The sequence below is a fragment of the Bombina bombina genome, chromosome 11 (assembly GCF_027579735.1).
Source record: "Bombina bombina isolate aBomBom1 chromosome 11, aBomBom1.pri, whole genome shotgun sequence".
Classification (NCBI taxonomy): Eukaryota; Metazoa; Chordata; class Amphibia; order Anura; family Bombinatoridae; genus Bombina; species Bombina bombina.
Genome location: NC_069509.1, coordinates 47,564,033 through 47,584,032, shown reverse-complemented (window position 1 = coordinate 47,584,032; position 20,000 = coordinate 47,564,033). Strand labels below are relative to the sequence as shown.

Genomic DNA, 20,000 nt, shown 5'->3' with positions numbered 1-20,000 from the left:
ATAAATATTTATGCTCATTTAACAGGACATAATACTCATATGCTAAATCACTTGAAAGTGCTGCAGCACAACTTTAAAAAGCTGACATGAAAATATAACCTGAACATCTCTATGGAAAAAAGGAGCTATTTTACCTCAATATTTCGTCAGCTCACCAGAGTAAGTGCACAGTGAACAGTTATACTTCAGCTTTTTTCCAGCTGTAAGTTGGAAAAGAAAAAAAAAAAAAAGTACTGAGGTCATACTTTTCGGTGATCTCATGAGATTTTACTGAAATCTTGTGAGATTTTACAGTAAACTTCCTAAAACAGAATAAGAAAATAGCGTGACTGTGCTGCACATGACAGATGCACACTCCCTTACAAGTCCTGGGACAAGCATCCTGACTGGCTTATTAAAGTCTCTTTACAAGTGGGGTGTAAATACTTAGAAATTGTGAGCTAAAATATCTTACTTTTTTACATAGAGATGTTCAGGTGATACTTTCTAGTCAGCTTTTTACAGCTATGCTGCATCTCTTTCATGTGCTTCAACATTTGGGTATAGCGCAATTGCATTGTCTTTCTATTATGCACTTGTTGATTATTCCTTATTAGTATTATTAGTAGTAGTATTCTTATTATTAATGGTCCTTTAAAAAAACGTTCTAATACCATAGTACATATTATAATATCTACTGTGCCCTATGCAGACTTCATGCACAAAAAACACCAGACTGAGACCCACTGACTAAAGAGCTTTAAACAGGCGAGGAAGAGATGAAAGCTAAAGGGAGATATGTAGGAGTGAAGTGTACTGAAGCCGGCAGAAAGTCATTTATATCAGGGACACTCAAATCTTTTTAGATTGAGAGTGAGTCACTAATGGTTGAGAGCCACGTTACATTATATGCACAAATACTAAAAATAAAGACTCAAAATAAAAATAGATTATAATCACCTATTTTTTATTATAATTTTTATTAGTTTTTACAGAGGGTAAAGTTTGCATTAAATATATTACTAATTACAGATCAATGAAAACATTAATAGCAGCAAAAAAAACATTTCAAATGATCAATGTTCGCAAAGAGCACTGGAGAACCTCTATGGTATATTGAAAATATTTTATTTATATTTTTTAAATGAAAAAATTAAAGGAGAGAAATACCCCAAAAATATAGTTATTGTTTCCCTGTTAGAAAATTAGAATTTAATTTGTAAAGAAGCTTTGAGAACCAAAGGTTTGAATCACAATTGAATCACTTTATAAAAAAAAAAAAAATTATATAAAGAAAATTTAATGAGATCTTTACCCGAATTTGAAAAATTAGGTTTTATGGAATCACCAAAAAACAAAAAAAAAACATTCATTATCCAAACCTAATTTTTTTTTAAAATGATTCATTTTGTATGATTTTTAAATTATTTAACAATTTTAACTTTGAATTTAATTTTTTATTGTGCACTTTAGTAATGTGTGCATCTCCTTCCCTTACGAAAATGCAGTATATGCCCCTTAGCGAGACACCCTGTTTTCAGGGTAAAAAGTGGCTTTATATAATTCCACCAAGGAAATAGAAGGACTGGTGAACATTCTGATAGGTTCTGTTTTAGAATCGGGTCCTAGGTGCGATATCTGAAATGGAACGGAAAAAACAAAACAATACTTTGAACAAAAATCAACTGAATGCTGTTTAATAACTTGTGAGCCATTCCAAGTCTATGAGATGATAGATCACCCAAATAACTTCCAGTACAAGCCAGAAAACCTGAAATGAATCATATCTGCAAACTGATCATTAAAATATAGGTTTAGGGAGAAAAAGTAAAGATTTATTTCAGAGGAAGAATGTATGTATCTTTCATGTTGAATAGGAAAACAATCTGTACCACCAATGTCTTAAGGTATATGAGTAGTTGTCTATATGGAGTATAACTATAAACATTGTTTATCTCATAACAGCCAGCTATCCCATATGTTCCAGTGGGCTTAAAGCCAAACCTGTGACTGGTATAGCCATTTTCCTTTTGAGCACAATAATCAATAAGTTTGGTTACCTTTTCTACTGGCCGGGAAGCCTAACCTCTTTTAGTCCCTCACTATGGAGAGTATAATGACTGCAAAGATATGTATTGCTAATAGTGTGAGTCTTAGCCTGACATCCATGATGTTTAATAGTCCCTTCGCTGGAGACATAGCTAAAATTATACCTAGTTGCCAACAAAAAGCAAACATAGTAGTCCACAGTGGTACTATTTCCGGACAATTCCACCAGATATTTATATCTGATCAGATTTCCTCACAATTTCTCCAGTATAAAGGAGACAGAGAAGAGAACATTCTGAATAACATAAGTGGTATTAGGTGCCATTTTAGTAAAATTTTAAATATAATTTGACTGAGTTAGCGCAATGAAGCGCCTTTTTAGTAACAGTAAAGTGGGAATTGTTTATCAGAGATGGCAAACTCCACATTTCTTTCCCATGCCCCGAGTTGCTATGGTCTACCAATACAATCTACCAAGGCCTACAAATACAATCATCTTCCAACAGTATTTCATAATGAATGGTTAGGGGCTTGATTAATCGAGTGCTGGCTTTCCAACATTTTTCCCATTTAGTACAAACCCTCAATTCTGTCTTAGGAAACCCCCATGCCAAAAACCATAAAGCCGATAACACTCCAAATAATGTCAAGGGGGCGATTGAGGCAGTGCCATAAGTAGTAAGTCAGGTGACGGCTTATACAGGTTTCAAATAGTATGAATTTCCCAATTTTCCCAGGATGTACTAAGGGAGTTGGTTAACCCGCTCAATCCTCTCATTGAATTAAATATATAAATATTTATATATACCAAATGTTTTTGTACTTAAAAACCTCAACTGGAAGTCTACAGCATGGAACCAACCACCCTATCTTCTAAAGAAGTGTTTGCACAAATTACTTCATACCCTGCTACCCTCCAGCTTGAGATGATGACCCCTTGTTATATACATAAAAATCAATACATTTATACTACGTCTTCTCAATTGAGTTACACTCTAGATGCGTTAAAAATTAATAGAACAGCATTCACAATGTGATCAACAGCAGGAGAATTTTCCAAAAACACGTCCAAGACAAAACTCAAGTGGCCCTAATCAGATGCCACTTTCCCTTGACATGGCCTATAATGCCCTATAGCGAACTCAGGGAGTAGAGTGAAATCTCACATACAGGCTGGAGTTGTAGGATCTGTAATTACACAAACAAGGACATATATGACCAGTGGTCTGTGGCTGTTCAGATGAGAAGAGGTTGAAGGTTTCAATTTACAGAAAACTTTACTCTTTAGTGGCCCCACCCCAAATTTTCCAATTTATGACTATCATCATATTTATCTCTTTTGCCCTGGTCTCCTCTGTTGAAGCTTAGGCTCAGGAGCGTGCACTTCTTGAGCACTAAATGGCGGCAATGCTTGCAATGTGTGTAAAAATGTCATACTTATAATGATTAAGACTCCTTTCAAGAGAAAAAAAAAGAAGTTAAAATAAAAGTAAATCAGGTTTTAAAGGGACAGTAAAGAAAAACAACTTTTTTGATTCAGATAGAACATGCAATTTTAAATAACTTTCCAAAATACTTCTATTATAAAATTTGCTTAAATCTCTTGAAATCTTTTGTTGAAAATCATACCTAGATATGATCAGGAGCATTACTACTGGTAGCTAGCTGCTAATTTGTAGCAGCACATATATTCCTCTTGACTTTGGCTCGCACAATGTGCTCAGTAAGCACCCAGTAGTAAATTGCTGCTCCTTCAACTAAGGATACCAAGAAAATGAAGCAAATTTGACAACAGACAAGTTAAAATTATCATTTTATGGAAAGTAACCAAATACAATCATCATATTCTTGTTAGTCTTTAGAGTATCTCAATATGCCATAGAGCAATCTCACAGCACATGCCATGTACTTCCTTTAAAGGGACACTCAAGTCAAAATTAAACCTTCATGATTCAGATAGAGCAGCAATTTTAAACAACTTTCCAATTTAGTTCCATTAACAAAATCTGCAGTCTTTTTATATTTACACTTTTTGAGTCACCAGCTCCTACTGAGCATGTGCAAGAATTCACAGAATAAACGTATATGCATTTGTGATTGGCTGATGGCTGTCACATGATACAGGGGGAGTGGAATAAGACATAACTTTGCATTGTCTTTTTATCATGTATTTGTTGTTTATGCAAATCTACTGTATTAACTGGTCCTTTAAGGAGATAATGATCAGACTCCACCAGTGCCCTAGTGGCTCTATGACTTACCTACTACAGTCAGTACATCCTGGGCGATCTCCGCTTTGATTTGAATCCTTCCCCTTCGCTCAGTGTGGTCCGTCCCGCAGAGACTTGGCACGTTCATTACACATCGTTTGTGAACATTCATCATACAGGCTGAAGGGAGATGGCAAAATAAAAATACGGTGAGACGTACACAGATCATTTAGTCAGAGAAGTATGTGCTAAGACTGCTAAAAAAAGGTTTCAATACAGAAGACATTCTACTTAAAGGGACAGTACAGTACAAATTAAACTTTCATGACTCAGATAGGGCATGCCATTTACAACAACTTTCCAATTTACTTTTATCATCAAATTTGCTTTGTTCTTTTGGTGTTCTTAGTTGGTTGTGCAAAACTGGGGAATGGTAATTAATGGGATTATCTATCTTTTTAAACAATAACATTGTTGGTGTTTACTGTCCTTATTCAGCTTCCCTCCTCCTTAACTTCCATATAATTTATTTAAAGGGACAAGAAAGCCAAAATTAAACTTTCACAATTTAAAAAGAGTATGCAATTTTGAAATAAATTTCTAATTTACTTCTATTATCAAATGCACTTGTTCTCTATGTTTCCTTTGCATACTTGATGTATGTAGAATAATCTTAAAATTTGTTTTAGTATTATTATTAGTAGTAGTAATACTATTTGATATGACATAGGTAGTAGTAGTAGTAGTAATAATTATAAATTATAATAATAATAAAAACACAATTTATGCTTATCGGATACAATTATTTATTTCATGGCGGTGAGAGTCCACAAGCTATTACTCCTGGGATTCAAATCCTGGCCACTAGGAGGTGGCAAAGATTCCCAAAGCTCTAAGAATACTTAAACCCTCCCACCTCTCTGGTGTTCTAGTCTGACGTACAGCTGTCAGGGTGCCAGGAATCAGACTGAGACGAGAAGTGCAAAAATAATCACACCTTTATTAATAGCAAAAAATAATAAAAAGTCCACAAGTCAAATAACAAGCCAGGAATCAAAACCAGAGGTGGTAGTCAGACGAGCCGAGTCAGGAGCCAAAGCGAGTAGTCAGACGAGCCAGAATCAGAAACAAGGAGAACAGCAGAGTCAGGAACAAGCCAAGGATCAGGAAGCAGGAGGGACGTCAGACAGCACAACTGCGCACAAAAGAAACCGTGAGTCACTCCCCTGTTTCCTGGCCGATAACAGAAACCGTCAGCTTCAGGTGACAGGAGTGACTACCATGGTGTTTAAAATAAACAAACGTGTTTCGGCCGTTACCCGGCCTTTCTCAATGTTAGCTTGACAGTGAAAAATGAATAATAATAACAGATGTTATATGGGACTATAAGATGATTTAGCCATCATGTCTATCAAATAATCATTAGCATAAATCTTCTAAGATTGGGTTTGTAAAGAATATTAATGTTACCACAAGTATTATGGCATTTGAAAGTCATAAGTATTGCAGGTTTAATCACATTTACAATCAGTATATGTCACACTAACACGTTAAATCAGGGATCCTAATATAATGGAAGACGTAACTGATATCACGTTATAGTGGCATACTAAAAAACAACTATGTCATGACTTACTTTATATCGCCACTTACCATTGCTACAATGTAAATCTTAAAGGTATGATTTTAAAATCTAACACATTGTATTAATGTACCACATAGTAATAAGGGCTAAGCTATTTCGACAATATAGACACATCACAATCTACCCAATCAGAGAGAAGCTGTCTCTCGGTCACACCTACTGAAATCAAATCAGAATGAATATGACATATAGAGAATTAATCTGCAGCCTCCTATTGGATCACCAGGGGGACTGACAATCGTAAGCAATGAAGATTGGTTATGACAAGGTGTGTAGTGAGTTTAAAAGACCGGAAACTTCTCAGCCTCGGCTTATTCCTTTTTCACGGTCAAGCTAACATTGAGAAAGGCCGGGTAATGGCCGAAACGCGTTTGTTTATTTTAAGCACTGTGGTAGTCACTTCTGTCACCTGAAGCTGACGGTTCCTGTTATCGGCCAGGAAACAGGGGAGTGACTCACGGTTTCTTTTGTGCACAGTTGTGGGGTGTGAAGTTATAAGTCTGGGCTTAACATCCCTGTTTTTAACCAGTTACGATTAAAGTAATTAATTTTAAACGTTGCTACACTGTAGTAAGAATGAGTGCTATCTAAGCCCCTGTGTGTATTTTTATCTTTCCGCTTATCATAATTAGGGGGCAGCACCGGAACCCATAACTGGGCTCTTTCTCTTACTAACCTATACTCTCATAGTGCCAGTTTAACCCCCTCTTTTCTTCTTCTGGACTCTCACCACCATGAAAGAAATTAATTTATCAGGTAAGCATACATTTTGTTTTCTTTTATAAGGTGGTGAGTCCACGAGCCATTACTCCTGGGAAATAATAATCAAGCTGCAGAGTCCAGTAATTGAGCAGGACAACTTTTTTTTTAACACAGGCACCTAAGTACCAACATTGCTGTCTGATGGACATTCCTACCAAACATATAAAAAAGTGGTAGAATGTAGAGAAAGTATGTTACTGCCTTGCAAATTTGATCAATATAAGCCTCATTCTTAAAAATCCAAGAAGAGGAAACTAATCTCGTAAAATGGGTAATCATGCGTTCTGGAGCCGTGCTTGAGAAAGGCACACTCTGGAGCTGAAACGCGTTTCTGAAAAGGACAATTCCTAACACGACATTGTAAACCACACACCTTCACATGTGGAGCATAACCGCAGAAATAGGAGTGATCGAGCTATAACACTGCACGCAATATCGTGGAAGTCACAGGAGAGATAGCTGGGAGGCTGACTTTCATGAGGTTGAACAGGAAAGTGTGTAAATTAGAGGGATAACTTGTATGTGAAACAAACACCGAACCTGGATCTCTGTGGTGTGACTAAACATACAAGGTATGAGAAGTTTGTGCGGAGTGGTTTTGATAGTGTAAATTGGATTTAAGCAAGAACTTTTTTGAAAAGGAGACATATTGTTTCGGATCTTTAGAAGGAAATTCCAAATATAGATAATCTTTACCATAGCAACAAGGACACTTGTGATAAATATTGCATAACGGTTTGGAAATTGACCAATATGAGGATGTTTTTATTCTTTGCTATTCCTTCTGCTTTTATTAATTTTTAAAGGATTTTTATAAATCATGCATGAATTTTAAGGTATACATAGAACCTGCTGTATCATTAATCATTTTGTGTATGAATGAAATACTTAATATTTTAAAATATATATTTTATATTGATTCTGTCTAAAGAATTATAGCCTTAGATAGGTGCCCTTAAAATCCTTGGCCTCGTTCCAAAACGTAAACTATATCTAACACAAATGTTTTTGAAAAGTGAGTCAAAAGATAACTTCCTCAAGAAGGCCTTTATTTGAAACCTATTCTGTAATCCTGGGAAACCCAGAGATCTTGGGCAAACTGCAACCAGGCCTTCTGAAAAAGGCACAAACCCCCACTTACCAAAAAAGAATCTGGATTGGTTCTGTATTTTCACGCCGAATAAGGCTCAGAATGCTTGACCTTGTTCCAACTGGTATTAAACTTCCAGTAAGACCTGAAAGATTAATTGAAAGGAGGAGGAAGATTTTCGGTTCCTAGATTGACCAAGGAACAACATAGTGGAAATGATAAAGTCAAGACCAGGTCCAAATAAATCCTTCCTTGACAAGAAAATATAAATATCTTTGGACACCCTGTTTGCGTACAATGCCTTAAATCCTATTGAAACAATATTGAAACCCTTAGAAAAAGTCTAGGGTCAGAAACACTCTCCTAATCCCCTCAAAGGTAAGCCTACATACATATATATATAGAAAGTAGAAAAAGAAAAGCATCATCATAATGGCACACTACCTACCAAGGAGAGTGATATACCAATCTGAGTCATGGAAATGGGCAAAAGAGAAAATAAAACTTGAGGGTACTTTCCTCACAGGGGGGCAGTTTATGTACATATGTGTTTTTTAACATTTTAACAAGTCCTATGTTTGGTCTTATTTGATATATTAAAAGTTGTTTTATTTTTTCTGTCGCCCAATTCCATGACTCAGATTGGTATATCACTCTCCTTGGGAGGTAGTGTGCCATTATGATGATGCTTTTCTTTTTCTACTTGCTATGATATACTTAAATCCTATTGGTCAGCATTGCTAAATTTATATTCTTAGCATAATATTTAATTATATCAACAATGGCACCACATATAAGTGCATTAGTTTCAAACATTTTTTTAAATCTTCATCCACAGAGTTTTCCGAGATTTGCTCAGACACATCACACCAAAGAGCAGACACAATTGCTACAGAAGCAATGCTCGCTGAAAAACGCCTTTTCGATGAAAGGATTCCAGTTTTAGATAGATTTGGTTCCTGACAGATGTATCATCCTCTAAGTAACTAGTAGTGCATTTGGATAAAGCAAAATAGCACCATCCACCATAGTGAAAGTTTCCCAAAGTTCTTCATTGGAAGCCGATAAAGGTAAAATCCTATGAATTTTAGAAGACAGATAAAAGAGAAGACCAGGCTTGGATCACACTATCCAATTTATTTGAATAATAGCCTCAGGAACAGGAAAAACCTTTTTTTTTCTAAAATGATCTAGGGTCTTGGACATCTAAAGTAAATAAAACCCCTTGAAACAAAGAACTAAGAGTTCAAGATCAAACATAAGCTGTAGACTTTGTGTCATGATCAGTAAAAGACTCCTGATCATTATAAATTCAGCTTCAGGGGCGGAACTACCGTTGGTGCATCAGGTGCAGTCGCACCATGGCCCAAGAATTGGAGGAGGCCCATAACAGCCAGTGTATACATAGGTGTGTGCAGAATGTTTACACTGCTAATGCAGGGAGGTTTATTATTAGTGCAGGTTGTAGGTCCATCTATCTATCTATATCTATCTATCTATCCTCAAAATCATTATAGGGAGCAGAATGTATATTAATACTTTTGCTTTCTACTGCGTTACCTTTAGGGGCCAAAAATAAATCTTGCACCAGGGCCCTCTGTTGAGTAAGTCCGCTACTGATCAGAGGTGTATGATTTTTTTTAAACTATAAAGCGCTTCCTAAGGTGTTGTGATCTGTATTAGACGTAGAAGTTGCGTGCATCCTTAGAGGAGGAATAGCCACCACAACTACAGAAAAGAAAGGTGCACCAACCTTTACATCCTAAAGCAAAATCGGAAGCACTCGTCTTGTATGACCGAAAGAAAGAGAGCTCAGATTCCTTTAGAGGATAGAGCAGCGTAAGAATGTTATGTCATATGTGATCCATTCAGGTTTAATAGAACTGGTAACAAATCTGGAAATAAAATGGTTATCAGGGGATAATGTAAAATAGTGGGGACAAAATGTCAGAATGATCCATGAAATACACAGACTGACACAATAAATAAATACAAAACCATCAAGCAACATCACTGTGCAAATTAGTATAAATACAACAGTAACATAATGAGGTTGAAAGGAGTAACAGGGACTTTAATATTAAAATCTGAGTATATAGGAAAATGGGCAGAAACGTCCTCTTTGTGATTACTAGGATTTGTTTCTAGTTAATAGAAATTAAAATCTTACCACTTAATGCGAAGATGACGAAGGTATTGCAGGTAACAGAGGACACGGGGGGAAATAGAAAACACCTTGTCTTACAACAAAATTTAAAAATGGCGGGAATATTGAGGCAGTTGAAAGAACTGAAAGTGCTAATAAACCACCAAACAGAAAATGTCTGAATAAAAACGCACAAAAGAATTGAGAACGCGCTAAACACAATACTAATGTAAAAAAAAAACAAGCCGGTGCATGTTATTTCAGACTCGCAACACATAGATTGAAACAAAAAATAAGGCAAGCACTGTATGTGATATACAGCCGACACGCGTAGACTCAGCGAGCACCCAACGTGCACAGATTTTGCATACTAGCAAGGGCGATGCGCTACCAACACGCAGACCCAGTGCGTACTACAAAGGCCGACTTCCAAAGCTGACGCGCACTACTGATACAGACGCATGCAGATTCAGTGCGCACTGCCAAGGCCGACAGGGGCCTAAAACAGAAGTGCAAATAAAATGCAGAATAATATAAACACAGAGTATGCAAGTCTCCCAATATGTAAATGAGACTATTTTGTATATAAAATAGTGTACATGTCCCCTGGCTTACTGGCTGGCTATGATATACTTTAAAATTAGTGCACCTACTAATAGCTTGTGGGATATGTGAGAGAAAAAAATGACTGCATTTCCCTCAGATGCACCCATTCTACTGTGCATACTGGCTGCAGAAAAGACTCTGGTAGAGAGCCCATCCAGTGCTGTGTACGTCAAAGCAGAGGATCTCTGTTTGGGGTATATCGACAACCAAACAGGACGAGGCTAAGGGACCGGTCCCCGCAACACCTGTAGCACGCTTGTGATTAACTCCTCACTGGGAGTGATTCTGTCACTAACCCAAACTCTGAAGGGAAAATGGACCTCAAATCGGTCTGAGGACCCCTCTCAACGAAGAATCTGGAACACCTCAATTCTTTACCTTCCTCCTGTGGAGGCAAAGAAAAGACTGGAATGCCAGAGAGGTGGAAGGGATTAAAGGGACACTGAATCCAATTTTTTTCTTTCATGATTTAGATAGAGCATGTAATTGTAAGCAGCTTTCTAATATACTCCTATTATTATTTTTTCTTCATTCTCTTGTTATCTTTATCTTAAAAGCAAGAATGTAAGTTTAGAAGCCGGACCATTTTTGGTAAACAGCCTGGGTTGTGCTTGCTGATTGGTGACTAAATGTGCCCACCAATAAGTAAGTGCTGTCCGGTGTACTGAACTAAAAATTGGCTGGCTCCTTAGCTTAGATGTCTACTTTTTTCAAATAAAGATAGCAAGAGAATGAAGAAAAAATGCTAATAAGAGTAAATAAGAAAGTTGCTTAAAATTGCATGCTCTATCTGAATTATGAAAGAAAAAAATTGGGTTTACTATTCCTTTAAGTACTCTTAGAGCTTTGTGAAACTTTGCCTATTGCTAGTGGCCAGAAGGAGTTGATCCTTAATCCTAGAAGTAATGGCTTGTAGACTCTCGCCACTTTATAAAAGAAAATATTTAGCAACCTACTTTATATGAAAAATATTATTATTACTCTCTACTTTGACTTGTGAATAAGCCATCTATACTTGATTACCAATGATGATTTTAAGGTTTTATTTTGTAAGTAAATGTTTAAAAAAACTGATTTAGTGGCAGCTATTTACCTATAAAAATGTATAGCTGAATAGGAACATTACACCACATTTACCACTTCTGTTTCGGTAGCAAACGTTCCCTTGTTTTGCAGTTATCTGCTAATCTCTGCTATTCAACCTGAAGCAGCAAAAAATAATCTTTGCCGAAGTTAGTGGTGGTGCAGGCTATATATTCATATCAAGCATGGTATAAAGCACAGTGCATGTGAATGATTGCTACAATTTTGAAATTAATTGAGAAGCTTTACATTATGTAGATGCAGAAGTGACATTTTGTTATTTGCCACTAGAGGTCTCTATACACCAGTATATATACACACAAGGAAACCCTTTCTCAAGGTCGTTTTCATTCTAGTTTTTTATGTCTTCATGGAATCTATTTGCATAAATGTAGTAAAAGGACACCAGTGTGGGAGGCATCTGCATGGTTGAAACAACACTGTTTCTATTTGCATGAGGCAATTTAAGAGTGTAAGTGAGGTCAGCATTATGGAAGGTAGTATGGTATAGGTACAACAGGCAGGCAGCAGTAGAGGTATAGGTACAACAGGCAGGCAGCAGTAGAGGTATAGGTATAACAGGCAGGCAGCAGTAGAGGTATAGGTACAACAGGCAGGCAGCAGTAGAGGTATAGGTATAACAGACAGGCAGCAGTAGAGGTATAGGTATAACAGGCAGGCAGCAGTAGAGGTATAGGTACAACAGGCAGGCAGCAGTAGAGGTATAGGTACAACAGGCAGGCAGCAGTAGAGGTATAGGTACAACAAGCAGGCAGCAGTAGAGGTATAGGTACAACAGGCAGGCAGCAGTAGAGGTATAGGTACAACAAGCAGGCAGCAGTAGAGGTATAGGTACAACAGTCAGGCAGCAGAAGAGGTATAGGTACAACAGTCAGGCAGCAGTATAGGTATAGGTACAACAAGCAGGCAGCAGTAGAGGTATAGGTACAACAGTCAGGCAGCAGTAGAGGTATAGGTACAACAGTCAGGCAGAAGAAGAGGTATAGGTACAACAGGCAGGCAGCAGTAGAGGTATAGGTACAACAGGCAGGCAGCAGTAGAGGTATAGGTACAACAAGCAGGCAGCAGTAGAGGTATAGGTACAAAAGGCAGGCAGCAGTAGAGGTATAGGTACAACAGACAGGCAGCAGTAGAGGTATAGGTACAACAAGCAGGCAGCAGTAGAGGTATAGGTACAACAAGCAGGCAGCAGTAGAGGTATAGGTACAACAAGCAGGCAGCAGTAGAGGTATAGGTACAACAAGCAGGCAGCAGTAGAGGTATAGGTACAACAGGCAGGCAGCAGTAGAGGTATAGGTACAACAAGCAGGCAGCAGTAGAGGTATAGGTACAACAGTCAGGCAGCAGAAGAGGTATAGGTACAACAGTCAGGCAGCAGTATAGGTATAGGTACAACAAGCAGGCAGCAGTAGAGGTATAGGTACAACAGTCAGGCAGCAGTAGAGGTATAGGTACAACAGTCAGGCAGAAGAAGAGGTATAGGTACAACAGGCAGGCAGCAGTAGAGGTATAGGTACAACAGGCAGGCAGCAGTAGAGGTATAGGTACAACAAGCAGGCAGCAGTAGAGGTATAGGTACAAAAGGCAGGCAGCAGTAGAGGTATAGGTACAACAGACAGGCAGCAGTAGAGGTATAGGTACAACATGCAGGCAGCAGTAGAGGTATAGGTACAACATGCAGGCAGCAGTAGAGGTATAGGTACAACAGACAGGCAGCAGTAGAGGTATAGGTACAACAGGCAGGCAGCAGTAGAGGTATGGGTACAACAGGCAGGCAGCAGTAGAGGTATAGGTACAACAAGCAGGCAGCAGTAGAGGTATAGGTATAAGAGGCAGGCAGCAGTAGAGGTACAGGTATAACAGGCAGGCAGCAGTAGAGGTATAGGTATAACAGACAGGCAGCAGTAGAGGTATAGGTATAACAGACAGGCAGCAGTAGAGGTATAGGTACAACAGGCAGGCAGCAGTAGAGGTATAGGTACAACAGGCAGACAGCAGTAGAGGTATAGGTACAACAAGCAGGCAGCAGTAGAGGTATAGGTACAACAAGCAGGCAGCAGTAGAGGTATAGGTATAAGAGGCAGGCAGCATTAGAGGTATAGGTATAACAGACAGGCAGCAGTAGAGGTATAGGTACAACAGACAGGCAGCAGTAGAGGTATAGGTACAATGGGCAGACAGCAGTAGAGGTATAGGTACAACAAACAGGCAGCAGTAGAGGTATAGGTACAACAAGCAGGCAGCAGTAGAGGTATAGGTACAACAGGCAGGCAGCAGTAGAGGTATAGGTTCAACAGGCAGGCAGCAGTAGAGGTATAGATACGGCAGGCAGCAGTAGAGCTATAGATACAGCAGGGGGGCAGTAGAGCTATAGATACAGCAGGGGGGCAGTAGAGCTATAGATACGGCAGATGGCAGTAGAGCTATAGATACGGCAGGCAGCAGTAGAGCTATACATACGGCAGGCAGCAGTAGAGCAGGCAGCAGTAGAGCAGGCAGCAGTAGAGCTATACATACGGCAGGCAGCAGTAGAGCTATACATACGGCAGGCAGCAGTAGAGCTATAGATACAGCAGGCGGCAGTAGAGCTATAGATACGGCAGACAGCAGTAGAGCTATACATACGGCAGGCGGCAGTAGAGCTATAGATACAGCAGGCAGCAGTAGAGCTATACATACGGCAGGCAGCAGTAGAGCTATAGATACGGCAGGCAGCAGTAGAGCTATAGATACGGCAGGCGGCAGTAGAGCTATACATACGGCAGGCAGCAGTAGAGCTATAGATACGGCAGGCGGCAGTAGAGCTATAGATACGGCAGGCAGCAGTAGAGCTATAGATACGGCAGGCGGCAGTAGAGCTATAGATACAGCAGGCGGCAGTAGAGCTATACATACGGCAGGCAGCAGTAGAGCTATAGATACGGCAGGCAGCAGTAGAGCTATAGATACGGCAGGCAGCAGTAGAGCTATAGATACGGCAGGCGGCAGTAGAGCTATACATACGGCAGGCAGCAGTAGAGCTATAGATATGGCAGGCGGCAGTAGAGCTATAGATACAGCAGGCGGCAGTAGAGCTATAGATATGGCAGGCAGCAGTAGAGCTATACATACTGCAGGCAGCAGTAGAGCTATACATACGGCAGACAGCAGTAGAGCTATAGATACTGCAAGCAGCAGTAGAGCTATACATACGGCAAGCAGCAGTAGAGCTATAGATACGGCAGGCAGCAGTAGAGCTATAGATATGGCAGGCAGCAGTAGAGCTATACATACTGCAGGCAGCAGTAGAGCTATACATACGGCAGACAGCAGTAGAGCTATAGATACAGCAGGCGGCAGTAGAGCTATACATACGGCAGGCAGCAGTAGAGCTATACATACGGCAGGCAGCAGTAGAGCTATACATACGGCAGACAGCAGTAGAGCTATACATACTGCAAGCAGCAGTAGAGCTATACATACGGCAAGCAGCAGTAGAGCTATAGATACGGCAGGCAGCAGTAGAGCTATAGATATGGCAGGCAGCAGTAGAGCTATACATACTGCAGGCAGCAGTAGAGCTATACATACGGCAGACAGCAGTAGAGCTATAGATACAGCAGGCGGCAGTAGAGCTATACATACGGCAGGCAGCAGTAGAGCTATACATACGGCAGGCAGCAGTAGAGCTATACATACGGCAGGCAGCAGTAGAGCTATACATACGGCAAGCAGCAGTAGAGCTATAGATACAGCAGGCGGCAGTAGAGCTATAGATACAGCAGGCGGCAGTAGAGCTATACATACGGCAGGCAGCAGTAGAGCTATACATACTGCAGGCAGCAGTAGAGCTATAGATACAGCAGGCGGCAGTAGAGCTATAGATACAGCAGGCGGCAGTAGAGCTATACATACGGCAGGCAGCAGTAGAGCTATAGATACAGCAGGGGGGCAGTAGAGCTATAGATACAGCAGGCGGCAGTAGAGCTATAGATACGGCAGGCAGCAGTAGAGCTATAGATACAGCAGGGGGGCAGTAGAGCTATAGATACAGCAGGCGGCAGTAGAGCTATAGATACGGCAGGCAGCAGTAGAGCTATAGATACGGCAGGCAGCAGTAGAGCTATAGATACGGCAGGCAGCAGTAGAGCTATACATACGGCAGGCAGCAGTAGAGCTATAGATATGGCAGACAGCAGTAGAGCTATACATACGGCAGGCAGCAGTAGAGCTATAGATACAGCAGGGGGGCAGTAGAGCTATAGATACAGCAGGCGGCAGTAGAGCTATAGATACGGCAGGCAGCAGTAGAGCTATAGATACGGCAGGCAGCAGTAGAGCTATACATACGGCAGGCAGCAGTAGAGCTATAGATACGGCAGACAGCAGTAGAGCTATACATACGGCAGGCAGCAGTAGAGCTATACATACGGCAGGCAGCAGTAGAGCTATAGATATGGCAGACAGCAGTAGAGCTATACATACGGCAGGCAGCAGTAGAGCTATAGATACAGCAGGGGGGCAGTAGAGCTATAGATACAGCAGGGGGGCAGTAGAGCTATAGATACAGCAGGGGGGCAGTAGAGCTATAGATACGGCAGGCAGCAGTAGAGCTATACATACGGCAGACAGCAGTAGAGCAGGCAGCAGTAGAGCTATACATACGGCAGGCAGCAGTAGAGCAGGCAGCAGTAGAGCTATACATACGGCAGACAGCAGTAGAGCAGGCAGCAGTAGAGCTATACATACGGCAGACAGCAGTAGAGCTATAGATACGGCAGGCAGCAGTAGAGCTATACATACGGCAGACAGCAGTAGAGCTATAGATACGGCAGGCAGCAGTAGAGCTATACATACGGCAGACAGCAGTAGAGCTATACATACGGCAGGCAGCGGTAGAGCTATACATACGGCAGACAGCAGTAGAGCTATACATACGGCAGGCAGCAGTAGAGCTATAGATACAGCAGGCGGCAGTAGAGCTATACATACGGCAGGCAGCAGTAGAGCTATAGATACAGCAGGCAGCAGTAGAGCTATACATACGGCAGACAGCAGTAGAGCTATAGATACGGCAGGCAGCAGTAGAGCTATACATACGGCAGGCAGCAGTAGAGCTATAGATATGGCAGGCAGCAGTAGAGCTATACATACGGCAGACAGCAGTAGAGCTATAGATACGGCAGGCAGCAGTAGAGCTATACATACGGCAGACAGCAGTAGAGCTATAGATACGGCAGGCAGCAGTAGAGCTATACATACGGCAGGCAGCAGTAGAGCAGGCAGCAGTAGAGCTATACATACGGCAGGCAGCAGTAGAGCTATAGATATGGCAGGCAGCAGTAGAGCTATACATACGGCAGACAGCAGTAGAGCTATAGATATGGCAGGCAGCAGTAGAGCTATACATACGGCAGGCAGCAGTAGAGCTATACATACGGCAGGCAGCAGTAGAGCTATACATACGGCAGGCAGCAGTAGAGCTATACATACGGCAGGCAGCAGTAGAGCTATACATACGGCAGGCAGCAGTAGAGCAGGCAGCAGTAGAGCTATACATACGGCAGACAGCAGTAGAGCTATACATACGGCAGGCAGCAGTAGAGCTATAGATACAGCAGGCGGCAGTAGAGCTATACATACGGCAGACAGCAGTAGAGCAGGCAGCAGTAGAGCTATACATACGGCAGACAGCAGTAGAGCAGGTAGCAGTAGAGCTATAGATACGGCAGGGGGCAGTAGAGCTATAGATACGGCAGGCAGCAGTAGAGCTATAGATACGGCAGGCAGCAGTAGAGCTATAGATACGGCAGGCAGCAGTAGAGCTATACATACGGCAGGCAGCAGTTTGAAGGACATGTAGATAAAGTGGTGGAGAGGAGCTAGGGAAGAGGTGATAAATGTACATAAAGACATAAACTTACTTTCACATTTCATTCCTTGATGTATGAGGCCGTATAGCAAGGAACCACAGTGGTCACAAAACGTAGGACTGGAATACGTGTGGATTTTAAACTTGTGTTTGCTTCTGGGATCCTACAAAAAAATAAAAATAAATAAATAAAACTAAAATGAACACACAGACAGCATGATATGAGATTTGGGATTCTATAAGGTTATTTTATCTGTGGGTAACATAGTAAGAACAGCACAAATTATACAAACTGCCTGGCTATGCTTCCAGTATGGAAGACCAGAATTCTCAATTACCCAACAAGAAACTTCACAAAACAGCCTTCAATACAAATTAACGATGTAGTGCACAGCTCTGCATGACAAAGCTGACTCCATTAAAAAGCTCTTTGAAGGTTCTGATTGGAAGAATTTTCAATTTCATTTTCATTTCGAAGAGAGAAAATTAGGTGAGAAAACTCTTGAGCAGTAAAAGGACATTCAGAATATATTAGAGCTGACAAAACAGCCACATCAGCCTAAGACCAGTTTTATGTCAGAAATCCTTGGGGGGAATTCTACTGTAGAAATTACGCTGGTATTAAAAATAAAATTAAACCATGTGCATACATTAGCATAAAAATATACTACAATTATGTAACTAAAATTTCCAGTGATTGTACATAGATCCATATTTTTGTCAAGCTCACGGTTAAAGGCAAAGCATTAATGAAGAAGTAAAAGGTGGGTTTTTTTTTGAAGACATAGGTTTTTTTATTGAGGTCATTAGTGTAATCACATCAGCAGATACTTTACACGATACCAAAAACAACACACAACAAGAGAAATACACATTCTTATAAGCTTTGAATTATACATGAAAAATGATCAGGATAAATGCTACAATATTCAGTAAAATCTGTCAAGTTGAGACCTCTAATTTTTCTATTCTATAATTGTCCCCCCTGTTATCGCAAGGTCACTTTTGTTCCTCAAACTAAATAGCAATGTAAACATATGGGAATCTAGTATGATATTTTAATGGAATATATCCAAAGTAGAACATATTGCTGCTTAAACTAGCAATCTACCCATCCCCCATTTATACTTGGGCCTCTCTTGGACACCAAGATTAAAATGAGGGTGACTTATCAGGGGTATGGGAGAGGAGGGACAGGCTTATATTAGTGAATGGTTTTTGGATGTTTAGTAATAGTTCTTGCTAACAGTAAGAAACTACTTACAGGGATGGTTTTGTCATGTAATAAAAAGTATATGGTGATACCTGTTCAAATTGCAAATTGGGACATTCTTATACATACCTACTAAATATGATTTTCCAAAAAACAAAAACAAAATAGGAGTAGAACAGTTGATGCAGAGGTTTAAAATGTGACTCATATACAGCATTTGCTGAATGATTTAGTGTGAAGAGGGTTGCCTATAAGGTCCTGTGCTTATGTAAATAGAAAAACTCTTTAATGGTAGCTGTATGTGTGCTACGGATTTAATAGGAGTGGGCAATTAAAGGGCTAAACTATATGACATGACAAATTGCAGGCAAAAACAGCCTTAGTTACACCCTCTGCAGTCTTACTAAACTAGATATCTGCAAACCTGGTGTGTATATATATATATATATATATATATATATATATATATATATATATATATACACACACATATATATATATACACACATATATATATACACACATATATATATATATATATATATATATATATACACACACACACACACACACACACATATATATATATACACACACACACACACACACACATATATATATATATATATATACACACACACACACACACATATATATATACCGTATTTATTTGAGTATAACGCGCACCCCTAATTTTCGATTAAAAATCGGTATAAAATTTTGTTTCACACCAAGCATTGTAATTGACAACGTTGTTGAACACGTGCGGCCATGATAAAAATCATTTATTGACAACGTAAACTGGTATAAACACAATACCGAAATAAAATTACCGGTAACAATATTTATTTAAAATCCTTCAAAGTCAGATTCATCATCAGATACACTAAAGAGTTGTTCCCATTCTTCTCGAGTTAATTTTTCATCAGTGTCCCAGTTGGCAGGAACATCTGTTTCTCCAGTTTCTTCGCTTTCTTCTGAGTCTGAATTCCACAGCAGGTCGTCTTCTGTGCCGTCCATTTTATTGCTGATGCCTGTCTTCAAAAATCTCTTGATGATCATTTCTTTTGGTATGTCTTCCCATGATGTTTTAACCCAGGATGTCACGAGAGATAGGCCAGGTTTCTTGAGGTTTCCTTTTGCAGTCAATTCTTTGTCGTCGGATTTCATCCAGGTAATCCACTTTTCCCTGACTCTGTCTTTGAAGGGTTTGTTTAAAACGACATCTAGTGGCTGAAGAATAGAGGTTAGTCCACCTGGAATCACAGCTTGAAATGTTTTTAGACTTTTCAGTTTGTCCTTCACAGTGTCTGTCAGGTGTGAGCGGAACTGGTCCTATACAAGC

The 20,000-nt window shown here is 39.9% G+C and overlaps 1 protein-coding gene across 1 annotated transcript in view; it reads right to left on the bottom strand.

Annotated features, from left to right (window-relative positions):
* PRKCB (protein kinase C beta) overlaps positions 1–20,000 on the bottom strand; it is a 440,365-nt gene that overhangs the window by 151,234 nt on the left and 269,131 nt on the right. Inside the window, 2 exon segments of the mRNA XM_053694189.1 lie at positions 4,290–4,418; positions 17,495–17,606. Of these exon segments, the coding sequence (XP_053550164.1) occupies positions 4,290–4,418; positions 17,495–17,606 (241 nt within the window).